Here is a 21,873-nt window from a genome sequence, read left to right on the forward strand (position 1 = left end):
GCAGGCTCTTTTTATTTATTTATTTATTTTAAAACTCAAAAGAAAAGTCACAAACATTGTAGGGCAGCCACAGGTCGATATGAGTGGAATTCCTTCTGGCTGAAAAAAACATTAGGCTAGACATGTTATTTTATCGTCAAAATTAGACCGAACGATGGAATCGTGCCCACAGAATAATAACCCATCGTTTAAATGTTTAGTAATTTTGCTACCTTGAGTTTTAGCCACTGTTGAAGCTGACACTCACACACACTAAACCATATAATATTAAATAAACGACAGTTTCATGTTCGTGATGTTGAATTCTTATTTAAAAAAAGCAGGAAAAACACCGACCCGTATCCTCTAATAACCTACCCCGTGTCAGTGATTTTGTATTCACACCGCCTCCAAATCGTGCCCCTACTGTGCGACAGCGATACCCCGGCGACTCACGTCGGGGATGCCTTTCTGAAAGGTGCGACGACGAAAATCGAAACGACATCAATGAAAGCGATGTCGTAGTTGTTGTAGGTGGTGGTGGAGGCGAAGGCTGAGAGGTGGCGGAGAACGAGAAAGGACGGACGACGCTGTCAGCGACGCAAGCGTTTGGGGGTTGAGTCGACGAAAATCGTCAGGTAGTAGCGGCCTTGAATAGTCACGTGACGACGTTATTAGCGAAACGCCGTAAAAGCGAGGAACGTACGTTGGGGTATCACTGTAATAGCATCACGGGCACGACACGAACAGTACACTGGGCAATCTCACAGAGCAGTGAGGTCACCCAATACATCTTGTAAACCCCTTCTACATACGGCGGAGGGCAGAGTTTTTCCCCTACCCGCCCTTCAACGGGCGAGAAAGTTTCGTAGCATGACGGTTAAAAAAATATATCATCACAGATGTAATCACAGATGTAATAAGGCACACAATCAAACTTCATGCGATGGGGTTTGTGTGTGTGTGTGCAGTTATTAGTGACCAGGCTGAGACAGGCCGAGAACTCGCTACATCCTGAGAAGCGCGTTTTAATCACCGGTGTCTGAAACCGGGATTCAAGTCCCGGGGTATCGCTGGCGACAGCTGCAGCGTTCTGACCTCTGGATTTCAGGGGCCACCTTGCCCTGTGTGGGCGGTGGATGTTGGGGGGTCACCAATGCACACACCCAGGCACCTGTGCCTCCAACCACAGCGGGATGCCAATTATATCACCGCTGCACGAAGCATGCCGACTATGTATTTAGCTCTTTTCAAGTTAAGGCCCACTGAGCTCTGCAGGTTTTTTTTCAGAAGCTGCCCGGCCAAAGATGATGACAGCTCAACAAAGTGGCTTATTTCGTGGAAATGTTTAGCAGCGAACTATTCTAAACGCATGTTTCTAAATGTGGCGGGGAAAAACCGGAGGAACCGGAGGGAAAAAATTCACGCAACCACGGGGAGAAGAGAGACACCGCAAACTCCGAATATATACAGCAGCAGCAGGCGTCAAGGTCGGGATTGAACCCACGAGCTCCTGTATAGCAGGCGAGGTAGTAAACATCTCCCAGCCACCGTGACGAGACCTTCTGAGGGCAAAGAAGTTTGCGGTATTTTCAGAGGAGCGCCTGGTACTGTTTTGTATAATTTGTATGATGTATTATTAGCACTCCGCTTGTTTACCCAGGAAAGCCTCACTGGGTCTCAAGACTCTTTTTGAGCAGGGTAGTTGCCAAGTTTCTCACATTAGTGGGGGGTGGGGGGGGGGCGATGTTGCCACGTGGTCTCATCCTAACTGAGTTCATTTACAGGACAATTTCTTTAGCAATGGGTTTGTGCCAATACTGGATTGCATTGTAAGAGGAAACCGGAGAACCCCGAAGTGCACGGAGAAAGTCCCCACCAGGCTGGAGTTGCTTCCAGGCATAATTCTACCACTGCACCACCTTGCTGCTCGACTGAAGCCGGGTATAACATCAATAGCCCGGCGCACCGATCATTGCATCACCACTCCCCACACGCTCAAATTCGCGCGCGCACACACGCACGCACACGGGCATGCATTCACATCCAATTCAACGGATTCCCACTATCGGTAAAGTCACGTTGAAGGGAAACAATAAAATAATAAAATATATATAAAACAATAAAAATTCTCACGTCGTGAGAATTTTGATTGTTTTATATATTATTGTTTTATATATATTTTATTATTTTATTAGATTCCCACTAGTTTTAAATAACCTACCTAAACACACTTCTCCATCTAAAACACGAAGGAAATATTTAACTTAATCCACGAGTTCTAACCGAGCGAGAGTAATCTTAAAGAGGTTTTCATTTCGATATAACCCTTGTAAAATGCGGTAAAGGTGCGGCCCTGCAATTGCTTGCTTCGTTGCTGTTGGCAGGGCCTCCACTGGATGATAATTTGGGCTACACTGCCACGCTGAGCAGCTTGCACTGGAAGAGGTGGGGGTACCCACAACTTACCCCATCCACCTCACGCGACCCACCGATCGACTAACTGGGGGGAAGAGGAGATCTCAGAAAATTGCAAGCTCAGCGTGCCAACCATTACAATATGGCATGCATCCTGAGAAAGGTGAAAGAGTGTCTATTCTACAAGAGACCATTGCATATTAACCACAAAATCCACAACGAACTACATCGAGCATGCAGTTTCGCCCATTCACATACAACTGTGTTTTTTGGGAGGCATGGACCTCACAAAGGTGGAATTAGCTCCGTGAGCGGCACATCCAAAGTCCTGCGCCGTTATTGGGAGATCATTGCTGATACAAGGGAGAGGGAGCACGGTCTAGACATTACAAACTTTTTATAACAGAGCCTCAGAATAATAATCATAAGAAAACTCATTCAATGCATTTTCTCTGGCCACAATTGATAGCTTCACTAAGTGGCTTATCACTTGGGAATTTATAGCAACAGCCAAATACTCTGGCAACAGCCAAATTAACGTTGCCAATGAACCCTGTTGGTCCGCTTTTCACGAGTCCACAACACCAATGAGCTTCAGCGTAGCTTACACGCTTTCGTGACCAATATCCATCAGAGGTTTTCTTTTTGAGAGGGATCTAACCCAAAAATAGAGCGATTTAACCCAAAAAAACCTCTATTATGGACAAACCTCCGATGCGGAGGTTTTTACAGGCAAGTGTGCAGAATGTACTATTATTTCTTACCAACATTAAACAAAATGCATTTTCATTCGGTATACTTTCACAATTCTGGACAATTTTCCTGGGCTTCCAGAGTTGTTCCCTAGCACCCATTTCAAGAAAATAATCTGATTGCCATAAACCAGTATTGCCGCCACGATACGGCAATACTGCGACGCATATTGTACAATTCAAGGTCCAAGAAAATCCCAGCATCGTCCGTTATTCTGCAAGTATCGTGTAAACGTCGTTGCTTGTAAAAAAAAAACATTCTCACGTTCAACTCCTTGAGCAAAGCATTTCAAACAAGATGGTAAACTTCACAACATTTTAGGAAAAAATAATAAGAGAGCTCTAAAAACGTTTCTCCTAAATTAAAAAGTATTCTCGATGGATCTGCGACGTCTCCCTCTCCGTTGTCCCGTCCGATCGATTCACTCGCACCTCCGATTAGTAAGGTTGGCTAAGCACGGTGCGAATGAGAAGTTCAGCGTACACGCAGTACGTACGTACACGCAGTACGTACGTACACGCAGTACGTACGTACACGCAGTACGTACGTACACGCAGTACGTACACGCAGCTGGCTGTGTTTGCGCAATGAGTCGGTAGATGTCGTGAAGCAGCCACGATCTGAAGTCTCGTGGCGGGGCGTGTGACCGCGTGTTGCCCAACGCGCACCACGGCGTCAGAGAACTTGTCGCGAGTTGTACCGGGAGTACCAGCTACGGGGTTAAGGTGGAAGCTGATATCGTGACAATCGTCGTCTTGTGACGTTTGATATCGTAACGTCACGTCAACAGCAACAATACATCGCAGTAACTCTGCTGACAGCGTTCCCCCCGCTGTGATCCGGACGTCACCAACAAGCAACACTTTGACGGCGACGATGACTAAAATGAAACCAATAAAGGTGCAGCCTTGAAAATGTCTTACGCATGCCACCGCTGGCAAAAGGGCCTCCACTTGAGCAAAACTCTCGAGGGTCGTTTGCCTTTCATTCCCCGCCGGCCAGACATGTTGGGACGAGGTGGGAGGTACCCACACTTTACCCCACCACACGCCACTTGCCCATCCACCGATTGTTTTGTGTTACCCGCTTTAGGCTGCACGGTGGACAGAGGTGGTGTTGGCATTTCTGGAACTTGCCCCATTGTTTCAGCTGCCGCGCCGTGTAAGGCGACCCCTGCATTGCAAGTACAGTGTGCTAACCATTACATCTTGCCAGCATCCCCAAGGTTCAACAGAACAATGCACAGATATAATCACTGTAGAATCCTCCCCCCACTCTGAGCAGAAAGAATCCTCCCTTCGGCAAAACCGCCGCGAGGAAGCGCATTGCACAGGCCGCTAAAAACTGCGATCCAACTCCACCCGCGACCGCGACGCGACACAAAAAACGCGAAATCGGCAAAATGTTCGCCGCTCTCTGCGCCGGCCAAAGCGGTGACCCCCCCACCCCCCCACCCCGGGGCCCGGGCGGCACGCACGCAGCGCGCTCACTCAGTTTCCGAAGACGCTGAACTTCAGGTCGTCGATCAGGTTCACGTCCATGCTCTTGAGTTCGCCGAGCGTCCGTATGAACCTGTAGCCAAAGATCTTCATCATCCTCTCGCACGCCTTCTGCACCTGCAGGACCTTGGCGAAGGTGAGCTCCAGCCGCCACTTCTGCGCCACCTTCACGGCGTCCTTGGGCACCACGTAGAATACGTCGCCCGACGACTTAGAGCCGTGCGTCAGGTTGTGCACCCAGGAGGCGATGCGGTCGTTGCGCGGCACGCCGGCGAACGCCTGCAGGTCCAGCACCGTCTGCCGTGGCTCCTTCACCAGGTCCTCGAAGCGCACCAGGCGGTAACGCCCTCGCAGCCAGTACGGCTGCTTGCCCACGAGCGCCGCCTCGCCCATGTCCGCCTGGCTGTCGCAGATGGTCTTGAGCGCCGTGTAGTTGACGTCGAGGATGAGCTGCCCGCCGCGCTCCAACACGATGCCGTTGTCCCGCTTGAGGCCGCGCGGCGCGTTGTCCCTAGAGAGCGCAACGGCGCGTGGGTCGCGGATCAGGTTGATGATCTTGAGGTTGAGCGACGGGTCGACCATGAGCGGCTTGAGGACGTTGAGGTCGAAGAAGCGCACCTGCGGCAGACGGTCGGTCGGGGTCAGTCGCGTGACGACGACAGACAGTACGAAAGCAACGATAATAGTGCAAAGTATAGGGAAGGTAAGAAAATCACGTGAAAAAAATATATATATATATGCAGGATGAGCCCATTTTGCAGGGGCGGTGACCCAGGTCACCAACGTGACCAAAGCGAAACGCTTGAAAATCAAGAACGTAGAACTAAACAAAACGGTGTCACACATTACGAGCAATTTAAAATATCGCTAATATAACTCCCCGAAGCGCAAATCGGCTCATGCAGATGACCTCCAGGTTGAACAGAGCACATATTACAAAAGCTAAGCTGCAGGATGCGTTAACATGAAACAGATATCGAGTCACTATAGTACTCCAGTGTAAAATGGGAACATGTCAAATGCAAGCGGTATCCTCTATTTAACCAGGAGGTGATCCGAACTCCATTGCGACACACGACACAAACATTGTCGCTGTCGTTGATGTGAGCCATGTTCACATTCATGCTTGGATTGGGGATTTTCGCCAGATTGATTTGGGCACACGGAAAATAAGGAAGGGATTTGTTTAAAGATCTCCTGACGTCAAACGCAAGGAGTAGGCGTCCATCGTGTGCCGGCGGTGTTGTCCAATTTTTGCAAAATCTGAATGACTCGATTGGAATCCACGAGGCGATCCTCATCAGCCACCTGCCTCCTGGTGGAAGCAGGTGGCGGAGATGCCTGGGGAGTGAGTTCCAGAGCGGGGGATGGCGTACTCGCTTAAAGAGCAGCCACCAACATACAGCGTACTCGCTAAAAGAGCAACCACCAACATACAGACCCAAAGACTTGCATTGAGGCCCGTAGACTCACATTGAGACCCACTGACTCATATAGAGACCCATAGACTCACATGGAGATGCACAGACTCATATGGAGACCCATAGATTTACATGGAGACCATAGGCCAACATAAAGAGATCCATTGAAACACATAGACTGAAATACTCGCATAGAGACCCAAAGACTAACATAAAGACTGACACACTATCATAGAGACCCATAGAGTAACGTAGAGACTCAAACTCACACAGACACCCATTCTCACACAGACACCCACAGACTAACACAGAGACCCACAGATTCAAACATAGACGACACCCATAGGCTAACAAAGTGACCCCAGGAGGAGGCGAGGGTCCACGGAGCAGAGGGAGCGGGCTGGGACGTGGGTCGGGGTGGATTTGGTTGCAGAGGTGGAGGAGGAGCAGGACAAGTGAGAGAGTGGGGGAGGAGTGGGTGAGGGAAGAGAAACTACTTTCTTTTTTAAATACCAGGTAAGGCCAAATGAGTAATTATCATCTTTTTCAGAAGCAACGTGGCCACAATTGATAGCTCAACAAAGTGGCGTCTCATCACGTGGAAATTTATAGCAGACAAATACTCTAAACGCATGATTCTAAATGTGGAGGGGAAAACCGGAGGACCTGAAGAAAAACCCACGCGACCACGGGGAGAACACGCAAACTCCAAATATACGGCAGGCGCCAGGGTTGAGATCGAACCCCCGACCTCCTCTATACGAGACGAGGTAGTTAACATTTCACCACCGTGACGCCACTAAGGAGGCAGAGGAGATGGAGGAGGTGCAGGAGGAGGTGGTGGAGGAGGAGGTAGGAGGCGGAGAAGACTGGCAAGGCCATGGGTGGATTTGAATGTAATGACAAGGGTCTTGTAGATCACACACTCATGGACGAGACAGTACACAAAATGAAAAACAAGAAGTTCTTCAATTGAGATAATATCACCCCAAATCTTGAATAGGATTTACTGACAGTGCATCACAGGGAGAAGGAATGATTACCCACATAGTACTTTGCACAGTCATAAACTGAATGCTTGCTTCATCACAGTATCAGCGTGTTGCTCCTGTGGAGTTTAACTGCATGTTCGTTATTGGAGGAGAGTTCGTGTTTGTGTGTGTGCGTGTCACTGAGCGTGGCTCTCTCCCTCAACATTGAACCCTGCATTTTATAATTTAGATTTCTGCATGTTATGGTCGCACTCATCGTCGCGTACTTTTGATCCTGTTTCAAGTCTAACTGTATAACCAGACGGGAAGACCTCAGCAGACGATGGTAGTCTCACCATGGATACTTTACTATTATTACTACTAAGTTTGTTTACCCAGGAAAACCTCACGTAGTCTCAAGACTTCTCTTTCAGGAGGCGATGGAAGAGTGGCGGGGAGGGCAGTGATTTGCTGTGTATTAACCCAATTCAGTGATTTGGGGTGTACTATTTCAAATTTGGTACAATGCGAGCCGTGACCCCAGCCCACGATTTGCTCACTCCTGCGAACCGCGTCACGGCTTTCTTTACATCCACGCTGAGGCAGACGGCGCACGTGGTATGCACGTGGTATGCACGTGGTAAGCACGTGGTATTTTGAAGACTATTACATCACCGCAGTATTGACTGGGGGGCGGCTGTGGGATCCGAACTGTGAACCTCTGCAGCGAGTGGCGGACGCGCTCCCGCTACGCAATGCCACCGCCCCAAACAAACGCGGACTTGTCAGCCCCTTATCAGAGCCTACCTTATCACAGACCAATTCAGACCTTATTGGTCACCCCGTTCATCCTACAAAGGTCCATCACAAGAGAGAAACACGAACGAATATACTTTTTTGCCCATATTGAAACGGCAGTACGCCGTATCGACCTGAAAACTCTATTTCCCTGTATACGAATGCGGGTAAACCGTATGGGTTGACAGCTATGGAAAAGTATCTAAATGTTTTTTGTGGCTTTGTACAAATACATACTCTGTACGTTTTAAATATTTTTTTCATGTTTGTGTATGTGTCAATATGATACATACTCGTTACTTGGCAGCCTGGTCAACCATGCAAACAAGGTGTTCAATCTCATCTCAAGGAATTATTATCCGGGCGAAATATTTGACGACAAAATCAAAAGCACTGCTATTGTGCAAATAAAAATGCCCCGCTTGCTTCCTCGAAACGCGTGCGTGAAAAAAGACACCTTTTGTCAAAGGATTTCCGTTACAAAGAGCCATTCACAAAGACAAACATTCCCTGAGCTATATAGCTCTTTTTCACAATCAACCTGGCCACAAATGATAGCTCAGAAGAAGTGGCTTATCACGTGGAAATTATAGCAGCCAAAGACTCTGAATGCACGTTGATTCTAAATGTGGAGAGATAAACCGGAGGACCCGGAGAAAGATCCATGCGACCATGGGGAGAGAGACATTCAAACTCTAAATATACAGCAGGCATCCGGGTCAGGATCGAACCCACGAGCTGCTGTATACCAGGCAGGGTAGTTAACATCTCACCACCGTGGCGCTTCAACAATGCCCATTGCCCGAAATGTCACCTTTGATGTGGGTGGCATTGCTTACAAATCACACCAGGTACTAATTTGAGGCTGAGTCGACCTAGGGGAGGCCCAGGACTGGTTCAGATAATCGTAATTGGCGTTGGCCATAAGCGGGAATTGAACTCGGGTTCACCGGGTTCGTAACCACTGCACACGATGAACCCCGCGTCCTCTCATCTGCAAAGGACTCCCACGACGCATGGCAGGAACACTATGGGTGCCTTCAGGCTGGCCTGCATCAGGCCCAACAATTGCAGCACAAACACACGCGCAAGGGTGAGGAACATTTTCCTTGGCAAGGGCCAAACAGGATTTTTAAATACCTGTCGTAGGGATGTACGCCCGATCGTCGGACTAGTAAGCGTGTTACTTGCGTCGCCGCTACAGTGAGTCTCAAATTGATGAACGCGTCACGGACGTACGAATCAATTCTATTTTACTCGACAAATAAATACGCCAAACCTTTACACATCTGTCCCTGCACATGAGCCACGCGGATTTCTGGGAGGGCACAATTCCAGCAGCGTCCGTTTCAACAACATCAAAACTTTGCATCGGTTTCAACATTCGGCGGTTGGTCAGTCGAGTCAAGACTTGCTTGAACCATTGCAGCATTGGTTCAGGCCAGCCTGCCTTCCGCTGACGAGACACCAAATGTCGAAACCGACCCAGAGTTCATTGCTGAAAGTATGCACTCCCAGAAGGCCGTTGTGGCCAGCGGGTTGTGTAAAGAAAACAATGAGGAGGGACAGACACGTGCACCTTGACGCATTCATTTCGTCCCGCATTTCTCCCTCCACAACGGCGGCGATTGCATGTACGTACGTACGTTGAACTTCTTCTGCACCGTACATAGCCAGTCGTGCTAATGGGAGGTGCGGGGTTGAAGGACAACAAAGGATTCGTCGATCGGCGTAACGATGTTTGAGTTTTGTCAGTCGCTCGCGCGCCCCCGGGGCCGCCCGCTCACCTCCTTGATGACCACGTGCTTGTACTGCGCGCACGTCTCCCCGATGCGGTCGAAGCTCTCGTGCTTGCACGCCGTGGCGCAGGCCTTCTCCTCGCTAATCTCCGCCGGCGTGTACGCGTCGCACGCGGGCGGCGTGCACAGCGCCCGGCTCGTCGCGTGCATGAACAGCGACGAGAGGTCGCGGTTGCCCGCGCGCGGCACGTAGTAGTCGAAGACCGACGCGTCGCAGCGGAACAGCTGAGCGAGCATGTCGCGGCACGCCGGTTGCAGCACCCTAGCGTTAGAGGCCATGAGGCCCGACCAGACGTGCCACGCCGGCTCGAAGAGGTAGAATATGTCGGGGTGTTGGCTGAACATCTGGCCGACGAAGCTGGAGCCGGACCGCCAGGTGGACATGATGAGGGTGTGCGTGCGAGCCCGGAGCAACTGGCCGTCCGCGGCCATCTCGGCCGGCGTGCTTTCCAGAGGCACGGCGGCCTCAGCGGCGGCTCCGTCCGCGGACGAAGGCTGCGTGCCGTCGCCCGGCTGCTGCTGCAGCCGCTTGAGTTTGATCTTGAGGCTGGAGGTGTTGGAGAAGCTTAAGGGCGCATTGTCGGTGAAGATGAACCAGGCGAAGGTCAGCGCCCCCAGCACCACCATGACTGTGGGGATGTTGATGCCTCTGCGTCCACACACCATCGTGGGAAGCCGCGAAGAGATCTGCAATGGACAAAAATAATAATAATAATAATAATGCATGAGCCGTTGTCTTCAAGAGACAAAACAGTTGAGGTGACCGGGTGATTCAGGGTTAGTTAGTTCAGGTAACACTTCCGCTGCTTGTTGCAGAAGTTCGCAGTTCGAATGTGGCAGGCCGCCCTGGTTATTACTGCAGGCGTATTAAGCGTAAAATAATACGCGCCGTCTGCTCTACAGCGGACGTTAAAGATCCCTTCAAGTACCCGAGACGTCGTTCGAAAAGTGCAGGCCATTTGTTTGCCGGCGTCACTGTCCAACTTTGACGAACTTTAAATACTACACTGCAAATGACTCAATTGGGAATACGCATAGCAGCATCGCCACCACCGCCAGCCCCCCAACCCCCCCCAGAGGGTGCAACCACTGCCAACTGTGTCTGTGAAACGCAGCCTTCGTGATCACCTTGCGCTGTAAGAATGGCAAACATACCAAATGTACTAAATTATTGAGAGACACCGAGAGAGCGCTGCCGACCCGCTGGGTTTGACTCCGGGTTCAAGCACGGCGAGCCGAGCTTTCCGACGTGTGTTGGGTTTTAACGCTTCGGAACGTTGTCCGACGTTTCGCACCGTGTACTGCATGGGACCTTCTTCAGGAGGTGAATTTAGTTCACGTGTGGAGAGCTATAGAAGCGCAATGGTGGCTTTTAACTTATTTTGTTTGAATTGCATCACATCTGTGAATGAAATAGTCGCTTTGATTGCCACGTGACAAACACTTCTCTACAGCAGCGGTTCTCAACTTTGTTTGGCGACTACTGTACCCCACTTGTGGAATTTTGTTTCAACCGAGCAATCCCATTGCCTGACCCAACACGGTTCTGAGAAATAAATGTATAAATAATGAACGTGAATATTTTTACTGATTGTTTACTTTGTGAGGTATCCTAACTGGCTAGTAACTGCAACCGAATGAAAAAATTACCGGACGCTCTGCGTGCGTGACGTAATTTGTTCCCGCTCGCTCGTTACTCTTGTAACCCACATTGTTTATGGTCAATGAGTTTAGAAAGGTATCGTTGTAGGTTACCATATGGATTACAATTGTATCATATATATTTTGACTTAAAACTTTCGTGACTGCAGGAATTCATATTATTGGTTCTTTCGGTAAAGTCACGTAAAAATAAAATAAAATGTAAAATAATAAATTGACAATAATAAAAGCAAAAAACCTACGAGAGAGAAAAGAGAGGGCAAGCCTCCAAATGCAACTGCTTATATAAGGGTTTCCAAAGTGCGTGGGCGGGGGACGAGAGTTGGGAGGAGAGTTGTGCGTAGTTTATTTTATATTGGAAGATTCATGCAACATGATTATTCACCAATGACTTATGTATGATAGAATTTCATAAATCACCTCACGTACCCCCTGGCACATTGCCACGTGGTACCCCATGTGACAACCACTGCTCAATAAGTGTGGTGCATGGGAAAGTGCACCCCCTAGTGTGTGGATGGAAAACTTCACTCGAAGGAATCCAAGGATTAGTTCTATGATATCGCCTTCTGTGGGCCGTTCTTAGATCCGAATGGGCACTTTGATCTCGTGACGCGACACCGACAACGCAACTGGAATAGAATTATAGCTGCAAGCAACAAAGTGTCACCGATCGAAAGCCTGCGGTGGTGCTCAACTCTATCGGCAGCCCCGACTGAGCCAGCAAGTTAGGCCTCGGCAAGGTAAGGTCATTTACCCTTTTTACCGGGTAAAAGGGTAAAGGTGTCAACATGCCAAGGGGTAAGGTAAAGGGTAGTAGGGTTAAGGTAGCTCGGAAGAATTACCCGGTAGGGTAAAGGTAGCGTGAAGTATTACCCGGTAAATATGGTACCTTGTTTACAGCTAAAAGCTCCGTGGCGCAGTCCGTGGCTTCCATTTAATAATATTACAATTTTTTTTTTAAACACGCTTTAATGAAAATGTACGAGTAATGGCAGAACTCCACAACTCCAGGAAGTGGCCCCGAAGCTTGCCATAACGTAAGGGGCCGTGGCCAATTACAGCCAACGTCAGTTGACTGTGGACAATTAGACCCATGCCGAAACATAACATATCAAAATGAATGTTTAAAAATATTTTTTATTATAGAATATAGTATTGTCATCAGTATGACATAAGTATACCAAGTTTGCAGTCGATACCACATTGGGAAGTGGGTTAAAATTGAGTTACAAGATTTGAGGATACAACAACAAGCGTGTAAAACTGGAATAATCGAGAGTATTCTATATGAATAAAGCGCTCTACCTAGCATTTACCGTTATAAAATATTTTTCATGTGTAGTAGTACCCCAGTAATTACCCTGTAATCGGGTAATTTGTATGGGTAAGGATAAAAGGTAGGGTAAAGGTAGGCTCCTTGCTTTTTACCTTTTATCTTACCTGCTAAAGGGTAAAAGGTAGAGTAAAGTGATTGTATTGTGGTAAGGTAAAAAGTAGGGTAAAGGTAGGCTCGTTGTTTTTACATTACCTTGCCGAGGCCTAGAGCCAGTGGTGGAAATTCCACAAATTCACGGCAAGGCTGAGAATGGCCACTCGTGACTGTTGATAAACCGGCTCCCGATGGATGGATAGGCTCTGGTATAGCAGCCCCATGAGCTGCATCTAAACCGAGATTAGTACTCGCGGTTTTACGATTGCAAGTCGAGCACTCTGTCCGGCCAGATATGACTTGCCTTCTCTGATCCAGAGGTCAACGTTCCATTTGACCTTTTGGTGTGGCAGTTCAAACGATGGGGCAAATGTCTTAAATCCCCCCCCCCCCGCCCCAACACCTCTGTCCACCCAGCGGTAATGCTAAAAATAATAATAATGAGTACAGCACCAAAGTCGTCGTCGGGTCTCAGGTAGCGAGGCAAAGTTGTGGTGACTCCCCCCGAGCATGGAAGAGTAGGGACAAAACACTTCTGGGGAGCTTTGCAGAGTTCGCTCTCTTGCTCGTGGTAGTATGAGAAAGCAAGTGCAGGGCAATATAAAAATACAAAACATTACTTCTGTGTTTACGTTTACACACCGCATCAAATACTGATTTGAGGCTGAGTTTATCTAATGGGTGGTCAGGGACCATTTCAGATAATCGCCACTAATGTAAGACGTGGCCGGGAATTAAGGTTGCCACTTGTGATGTAAGCATATCTTACAATAGCACGTGTAGATGCCTTGTCTTGAGTACTTTATTATACATATAGTTTTGGTGATCTGTGCCCAACGCCTGACAATGTATGTGCTGTGTTTAACGCTGGGTCGGCTACGTGTATTTTCATGCAATTTTAAAGATATTTTCATGCAAGGCTTATTATTAAAATTGTAACAATTTATTAGTTGTTACAAGAATAATAAAAGTGAAGTGTGCCCCTGTTTGTGTCTTCATTTTTTCGTTTTGCATTACGGAATAAAAGGGAATAAATAATCTATTCTGTTCATTTACATCAAATGTTATATATGGATAAAAATTTTATTAAATAAATTCAATACAATCTTAAATATGTTGTCTTTTTAATTAAATATGTTTTTTTTTATTAACCTGTCATGTGATGGGAAATTACATTCGTTTTTATTATTACATCCCGGAAAAACGTATCGGTTTCCCAGGACTGCAGCTACCACATCAACCATAGGATGGTCCTGAAAAAACCAGAACAGGTCCATCACGTGGCTTCTTTGTGGCCACAGCCACTCTGAATCCCTCCCCTCTCCCTGCGCCCTGAGAAACGGACACTGCTCCTCTGTACCGCTCACTTCTGCATGCTCCTTCTCTCTCCATTTCTTTCCCTCTTCTCTCATCATCATCATCACCCTCTCATCCCCAACATCTTGTTCATCTTGCTCCGTCAGCTGCCCTATTGCGCAATGCTCCTCTAAGCACCAATACCAAGAGCCACCCGTGACTGTGCAGCGGCCTCTCTATCAATTCCCATTCTTTGCTCTTCGCTCCTCCCTTTTCCATCCCTTTGTCTTTGTTCCGTGCATTACATCGTCGACCCTGCTCTCTCTTTCCCTCGGTACGCCACGTGTAAAAGGTTTTAGAATATATGAAGACATTTACGCGCGCACGCACGCACGAATCTGACCCAAAGTGACGTGCTGTGTGACAATGTGCTGACGGTGCAAGTTGAAAACCAGAGTGGTCTGCATTCCTGCACTCCCCACGTCCCAGCCGAAGGCAACTTTGGGTTCGGGTGACATTCTGCGCTACCCGTGCAGGAATTTGAAATTTTGCTAAATGCCTCTGCACACGTCAGGAGTCCGTGTACGTTTGTCTGTTGTCGTGCCAAGGTGGAGCGTGGAGCGTTGGTGGATCGTATGGGAATGCAGCTGCACCGTTTTTATTTTTATTTCATGATGGTGTACAGTATGTTACAACTTCACATCAGATTTTACTCGTGTTTTGTCACACAGTCAGCGTTTTGTTAGTTGAACCACAGTCTTAGTTCTAGGTGACGAATGTTGGACATTTAACACCGTCAATCACAGAATGTTGAAACCCGTCCAGTGGTTTGCTTGTGTGAAAGCAATTGTGCTCAAGTCGTGCGCTTCCAAAAGGCCATGGGGCCGATGAGCTATGTGATTCGTGAATGATCTGCTTAATTTATCTTGTCATTGCTTAAAGGGGTCGATTAGTCATGTTTTGTGAGCGACTATCCTCAACTGCCTGTGCGTGGAGTTGCTGTGATATGGTGTGCGGGGAGCGGCGGTGGAGCGGTGAGCAGCGGTGGAACGGCGGTGGAGCGACGGTGGAGCGGTGAGCGGCGGTGGAGCGGTGAGCGGCGGTGGAGCAGTAGTGTAGCGGTCAGTGCGCTGCGCTATGAACCTGACGACCCGGGTTCGATTCCCGCTCACGGCCAATAGCGGTGATGATTATCTGAACCGGTCCTGGGCCTCCCCTAGGTCGACTCAGCCTCAAATGAGTAACTGGTGCGGTGTGTAAACATCGCCACTGGGGAGACAAAGGCGGTCGGGCGTGGTGCTGGCCACCAACCCCCTCGCGTACCGTTCCGGCCTTCATAGGTGCTCGCTAACAACACTTGCCCTAACAGTCTGTTAAGTCTATACGGGGGATCTTTGTCATCTTTGTCTTTGTGATATGGTGATACTGTGATACATCGTACGGTATAGAGACCCACAGCAATAATACTATCCTACGTTTTGCTAAATATGGTCCTATCGTAATTATCATTGGTCATTTAATTTTGTTCTTAAACAAATTTCCCAACAAGATATTTCTGAAACGTCAATCCTACCACGGGGTGAAAGTAAAAACACATGTTCTCTCTTTTTTCGATTAAAGGCAAAAACATTTTGTGACACGTGTCTGAGAGCGATTGACAGCGCGGTGGTGAGAGTTGTTTACATTAACACTCGCGTCGGGTTTACGTTGAATAAACGCCAGTTGGTGAATCTTCAGGTTTATCTTCAGCTGCAGTGGAAGTACGCCAAATCACAAACACGGGACGATGAGCTTGCGGAGCATCGTTAAAGTTGACGGAAGCGTGATATCGGGATGATCGTCTTACCGCTGTGAACACTGGGAGCGGATCGTCGATTTAACATCGCAGGAGCCCTACTTGTGTGGCTCAAGAACACCAGACCGCTGTAGCAGTGCAGTCATTTACAAATTATTTGGGTGCTGCTGCTACTGCATTGGTAGCGGTGCACAAACACTCACTACAACAATAAAAAAACATTTGTCAATAACACTGCAGCCTTTCATAGATACAATCTATATACATAATACGTGACATTTTGGGCATTGGCTCTTGTGCTATGAAGGGCCATCATCTTTGGGTGATTCTTGCTGAACGTGTTGAGTGTGAGAGTTGTTACAAGGTCTGCATCCTTAGGGTTAGCATAAAAACAGAAAGTTACAGATATCTTTCAACAGACTGTCAGGCCAAGTGCTGTTAGCGAGTAGCAGCACCTTTGAATGCCAACACGGCACACGAGCGGGTGGGTGGCTAGCACCACGCCCAGCCGCCTTTGCCTTCTCAGTGTTGATGTTTACACACCGACCAAGCCGGCCTGAGGAGGACCAGATTCAGTTGAGATATTTCAACAGGGGATGCTGTTCGCACACCACACCCAATTCCTGAATGCCGTAAAACTCTGGAAATGTTTAACGAGCGCCAGGGTGAGCGTGCCCCCTGTTTGGTTCGCCGTGTGTCGACGCTGATAAAAGGTGGCGGTTCTTTCTGCGGAGACCAGGGACACGTCCGAGACTTTAACTCGACGACAAAAGGCAAGTGGCCATTTGAGTGACCATTCGGACTACTCCCGATCGCTCACCCAAACGTAACGTACTGGCGTCGTTAGTTTTGTCGTCAGACGCGCTTCCTGTCTTTGAAAAGTTGAAAACCCATTTCAATAATGATTGGACTTTCAAGAGGGAGATTATGCTGTCAGCAGTGAGAGTGAATGATTAGTATACACAGCAGCAGCAGTGGGTCATCCCTAATCACCACAATAGCCCAGAGTCAAAGAACTGCTCTTCCCAACTGCACTATTACATTTGACATTCTTGCTGAAACATTGGAACACAAGTGCAATGTATTAGACTTCCTGAGGATGAGGGTACATGACTAATATTCACTCATCCACTCACACGGCGACCACTTCCCCACGACTGCGTTTATCCATGAAAACTATGCGAATAGAATTACTTTAGAGCCCAGGAACAATTACGGAATAATCAGAAAATCTAAACGTGGGTGAATGGGAGTCTTTAGCATTTAGAGCCAGGAAATACTGGGATAATTCATGGGGCAGCATGCCCTCAACGATCTGGTTTCTTATCAAAACCCCGTTATTTTAATGAAACCCATATTTAGCCCATGTCCATCTTGTAATGTTATATTGCTTTATATATGACATTTTTAGAATTACATTTTTTTACTTCAACATAACTAACAGGCCGCACGTCCTTTGTACGTGACCGTCTGTCCCTCCCTCCTGCCAGCCAAACTGTGTTTCTCACACAGTGCGAATCGCGATGTATAAAGTAGCCACGTCACAAGACGGTGGTGCCTCTAGATGGAATTTCTTGGTGCTTGATGATTCCACCGTGGGCGACATGAGTCAAATTGTCTCGGTGATGCCGCCGCCGCTGCTGCTGCTGCTGCGTAGGCAGTGGTGTAAAAGCACAAATAACAACAAGAAACTCAACACATTCGTCGATAGCGCTGTGTGTGGCCTTAAAGGAACAAGTAAATAAGCTACGTTTCGGGTAACAGCTTTTCTCCAGAGTGTGCGGTGATCCCGCAGCGCATATCTCGCACGTGACACGCAGGACTATTGCCCGAGACATCACCTATTATGTATTTTTTTCATTTTGAGGCCATGGTTGTAAAACTTTCTGTAAACAGAGAGAAATTCGTCAGGCAGAAAGAAACATTGACGCCAGCTGCAAACAAATGTTCCCCCGTGTAGGTGTTCGCGATTGTGCTGCACGTGGTGGCCGCAAAGTCCCTTTGCATGAAATATTGTTCTCCTCGCAATTCGGGAATTATTTGAATCAGGAGTTGAGTGGGCGATGGATCGGGAGAGGATCTGATCTGCCAAGCACCATTCCACGAACCGAGCGGTGTGCTGAGAATGGACGGCAACACACAGCGCTGTTCGAATAGAGCTACGTTATCTTTTTCCATGCAAGGGGCGCCTTTGTGGCCACCCTGTTTACAGCCTTCCTGTGTGGTTGCAGGGTAGCACCGCGCGTTGTTTGGGGGAGCAATTCAGTTCCTGAAGAAGCTCCCTGGTAGGAGGGGCAAAACGTCAGACATCGTGCAGAACAACGATAAAAACTAAACTTTTAAATTTACCAGGTAAGGCCCCACCGAGCTATGTAGATTTTTTTCACAAGCGACCTGGCCACAAATTATAGCTCAACGAAGTGGCTTATCACGTGGAAATATATTGCCGCCAAAGACTCTGCACACACGTCGATTGTAAATGTGGGGCGAAAACCCAGAGCACTCGGAGAAAAATCCGCGACCACGAGGAGAGCGAGAAACACAAACTCCGAATATACAGCAGGCATCAAGTTCAGGTGAGGTTGTTAACATCTCCTAACCACGTGGCGCCCAACAAACGTGCGGTACGACCAGAAACAACTTGGGGGGGGGGGGGGGCAGTGCAGCACCACCGCGGACGCCTACGCAGTCGGGCGACTTCCTATTCGTATTGTAGCCCGCACGAACCCTCCCCTCTCACGGGTTTCCCATCAATGTGAGCGAAGTGGTTTAAAGCAATGCCCACTCGTCGCTAGCCGCATCGCGTGTCTGTGTGCATGTCTTTGTTCGGGGATAGGTGGTGCAGTGGTTAGCGCGCTCCACGACTAACCTGACAACCCGAGTTCGATTCCCGCTCACGGCCAATATCAGTGACAAATATCTGAACAGGTCCTGGGCCTCCCCTAGCTCGACTCAAACTTAAATGGGCACCTGGTGCGGTGAGTAGACATCTGCACTGGGGAGACAAAGGTGGCCGAGCGTGTTGCTAGCCACACTAACCACTTGTGTGCCGTATCAGCCTTCACCGGTACACGCTAAACAGCACTTGCCCCAACAGTTTGTTAAGGTGCCATCAATTCTCATTAGGTTCCATGGCATAGGCAGGTATCCACCTCTTATAATCCACTCTCCCTCCCGACTGGCCTATGTGCTATGAAATTTCACCTAATTATATATTTTCCATTTTAAACTTACAGCGTTATTGACGAAAGCCTTGAGTTGTGTAGTCACTTGCGCTTATGCACCAGTGGCAATGCAGCAGCACCAGATAATGTCTTAAAGCCGATACGGGGGGGGGGGGTGCACCTAGCATGGCACAAGCGCTGTGGTGGCGTGACCACCACTTGGAGGTGAATGGCAGTCGCTACTTCACGTCGTTATGCGTGTCTCCCCGTCACCTCCTTACCTTGTGGTTTCTTTGCACCATGCCCCCTCTGGACGCCGCAGCTTTCTGCGAGCGGTGGCACAGAGACGAGCGATTTTGTTGGAGGTGAACGGACGAGGGTGGAGGAATAATGCGTCAATGGTTAACGAGTATGACGCAGCAGCCACTGTGGGGTGGGGGGAGTGACTCCTCCTCCACCACCTCCACCGCCTGTTCCTCCCTTACCTGGTGCCGAGAGAGCACGCACGTGGCAGCCTTTGTGACGCACGGGGACTGCAGCCCGGGGTCGCGCCCGTTCACACTCCTCTCCCCCCTCTGGCTCTCACTGCACACATAAACAGCTGTCAGTTGAGCTCTGGTTGATGATGGTGATGATGGCGATGTTTGCAACTGCAGCAGGAGCGGTAGGAGGTGATGCTTGTGGCGATGATGATGATGTTAGCAGCAATAGCAGCATCAGGAGGTAATAATGGTGGTAGTGGTGGTTATGGCGATGTTTGCAGCTGCAGTAGGAGCAGCAGGAGGTGATTGCGATGATGATTATGATGTTAGCAGCGAACGATGGCGATGATGGTGGGGTTTACACTGGCGAGCAAAATGCGGACTAATCTCTCTGTCTGGGATGAAGCGTTGCCTCCTCACTCACACGTGTGGGTTTTCACGTGGCGCTCCGGTTTCCTCCCACGTGTTAATTGACTGAAAACAAAGCCATATTTAGAGGACTGCAGAGCTTAGGCAGTTTATTGCGCCAGCTCACCACCGCCCTGCTGCCTTCCTGCGTGTCTGTGGTTTCTCCTCGCACCTCTACGTCGTACTCTCTCTCTGTTCGAGATTGACTAAATATATAACAGGATATTCAAAGACGGTCACTGCATTGTGCGCTATCAAATGCGCTTCTGCGGCCGTCTGGAACGCTCTTCCTTACGAGATTAAGAAGCCACTGGAGCTACACATTTTTAAATAATCTAGATTGAAAACTCCTTTCTTTAGAACTGCTTTTTTGTGTTTAGTTTGTTGTCCTTTCCCTGTACTTCCGAAGTGCATGGTTGGCTACGCACGGTGCGAAAGAAGTTCAACATACGAGAGTACAAGTACTCTGCGGCTACGCATTGCAAGTTGAAATCATTGTTAAAATAAAAGTGGGAGAATGAAAGCGGCAGAAATGACTGGTTCGGCAATTGTCACTGATGCCTTTGACCAGGAATAAAATCCAGTTGCACAAGTTCACAGGCCTGCACATGCATACATATGCACACGGACATGCATACATACACAAGAGCAAATACACGAAAGGATGGTGTGGACAGCACATACTACTTAGTAGCACCAGCTACTCATTTAAGGCAACCTACTACGGAGGCCCAGCTATGCCCAGTTCAGAAGATATCATCACGATTTTAATTTAAAATTTACCAGGTAAGGCCCTATGAGCTGAAAAGCTCTTTTTCAGAAGCGACCGAGCCACAAATGATAGCTCGAGGAAGTGCCTTATCACGTGGACATTGATGGCAACCAAAGACTCCAAACGCGTGATGTTGATTCTAAATGTGGAGGGGAAAACTGGAGGACTCGAAGAAAAATCCACGCGACCACGGAGAGAGAGACACGCAAACTCAAAATATACAGGCGTCAAGGTCAGAGTCGAACCTACGACCTCCTGTATACCAGGCGAGGTAGTTAACATCTCCCAATCACAGCAGCGTCACACTAAGCCAGCGATATCAGCCGTGAATGGGAATCAAAGCCAAAGCGAGGTCACAGGGTTCCCAGCGCAGTGCAAGGCTAACGACAGCGCCAACCGCTCGCCAGAATAAAACAAAGATCCCCCCTTGATGCCTTAACACGTTGTTGGGGCAAGTGCTGTTAGCCAAGCACCTGTTGAGGCCATCCCGGCACACGAGGGGGTGGTGTGGCCCACACCACACCCGGCCACTTTTGTCACCCTCGTGCTGATGTTCACACATTGTACCGGGCACTCATATGAGGCTGACGTGACCTATGAGAGGCCCCAAGACCGGTTGAGATGTTCGTCACCGAAGTTGGTTGTGAGCAGGAATTATAAACTCGGGTCGCCGGGTTCTTAGCGGAGAGCGCTAACAACTACACCTCCGCTCCCCGCACAGAAAACATGCACACGCGCACACAGGCACATACCTGAGAGTGGAGTTAGTTCAAGTTGTTTATTTCAAAATGCCATTTTTAAAAGGAAAAATCTTCCTCCAGGGGACTGCAGCACAAGACATTTTAGGTGCCATTCACAAACTGCCGTGTCGGTGGTTTGTGAGCTTTGGCAAATATGCGAGTGTGGGTCTACGGCAGCATTTGCTGAGTCAGACAAAAATGCTTAAGCACAGCTTTTTGTCCAAGGGCTAACCCAACATTTTATTATTTTCTCCTTCAATGGAAACATTTCGCATTGGGTGCTTTCTTTATTTATTTTAAATGATCAAGAACATTCAACTAAAAGTCCGAGTGATTTGCTGCTCACATGAGCATTGAGGCGGTGCTCATCTCCTGTTTACAGCCCTTCAGAGCCAGTGGTGGAAATTCCACATTCCTATGACGGGTGTGAGTTTATCCATAGGACAACCATTATTGACCCCCCCCCCCCCCTACGTAGAAGTAG

At 48.5% G+C, this 21,873-nt stretch overlaps 1 protein-coding gene across 1 annotated transcript; it reads right to left on the minus strand.

Moving 5' to 3' along the window:
• Positions 1-19,712, minus strand: LOC116954531 (carbohydrate sulfotransferase 6-like). Its single transcript, XM_032975107.2, has 3 exons — positions 19,269-19,712; positions 9,627-10,325; positions 1-5,267 (listed from the first exon to the last, which is right to left on the minus strand). The coding sequence occupies exons 1-3, from the start codon at positions 19,287-19,289 to the stop codon at positions 4,641-4,643; spliced, it is 1,347 nt and encodes a 448-aa protein (XP_032830998.1). The 5' UTR covers positions 19,290-19,712; the 3' UTR covers positions 1-4,640.
• Between the last annotated feature and the right edge of the window lie 2,161 nt (positions 19,713-21,873).

Source organism: Petromyzon marinus, chromosome 55 (assembly GCF_048934315.1).
Source record: "Petromyzon marinus isolate PM22_M1 ecotype Great Lakes invasive population chromosome 55, UKy_Petmar_22M1.pri1.0, whole genome shotgun sequence".
Taxonomy (NCBI): domain Eukaryota; kingdom Metazoa; phylum Chordata; class Hyperoartia; order Petromyzontiformes; family Petromyzontidae; genus Petromyzon; species Petromyzon marinus.

Bases quoted from the DNA above. Each gene is read 5' to 3' on its own strand.
- LOC116954531 (XM_032975107.2), bottom strand. From the start codon at position 19,289: ATGGTGCAAAGAAACCACAAG. The intron at 10,326-19,268 runs GTAAGGAGGTGA...TGTCCATTGCAG, and splicing joins TGGTGCAAAGAAACCACAAG to ATCTCTTCGCGGCTTCCCAC. The intron at 5,268-9,626 runs GTGAGCGGGCGG...CGTCTGCCGCAG, and splicing joins AGCACGTGGTCATCAAGGAG to GTGCGCTTCTTCGACCTCAA.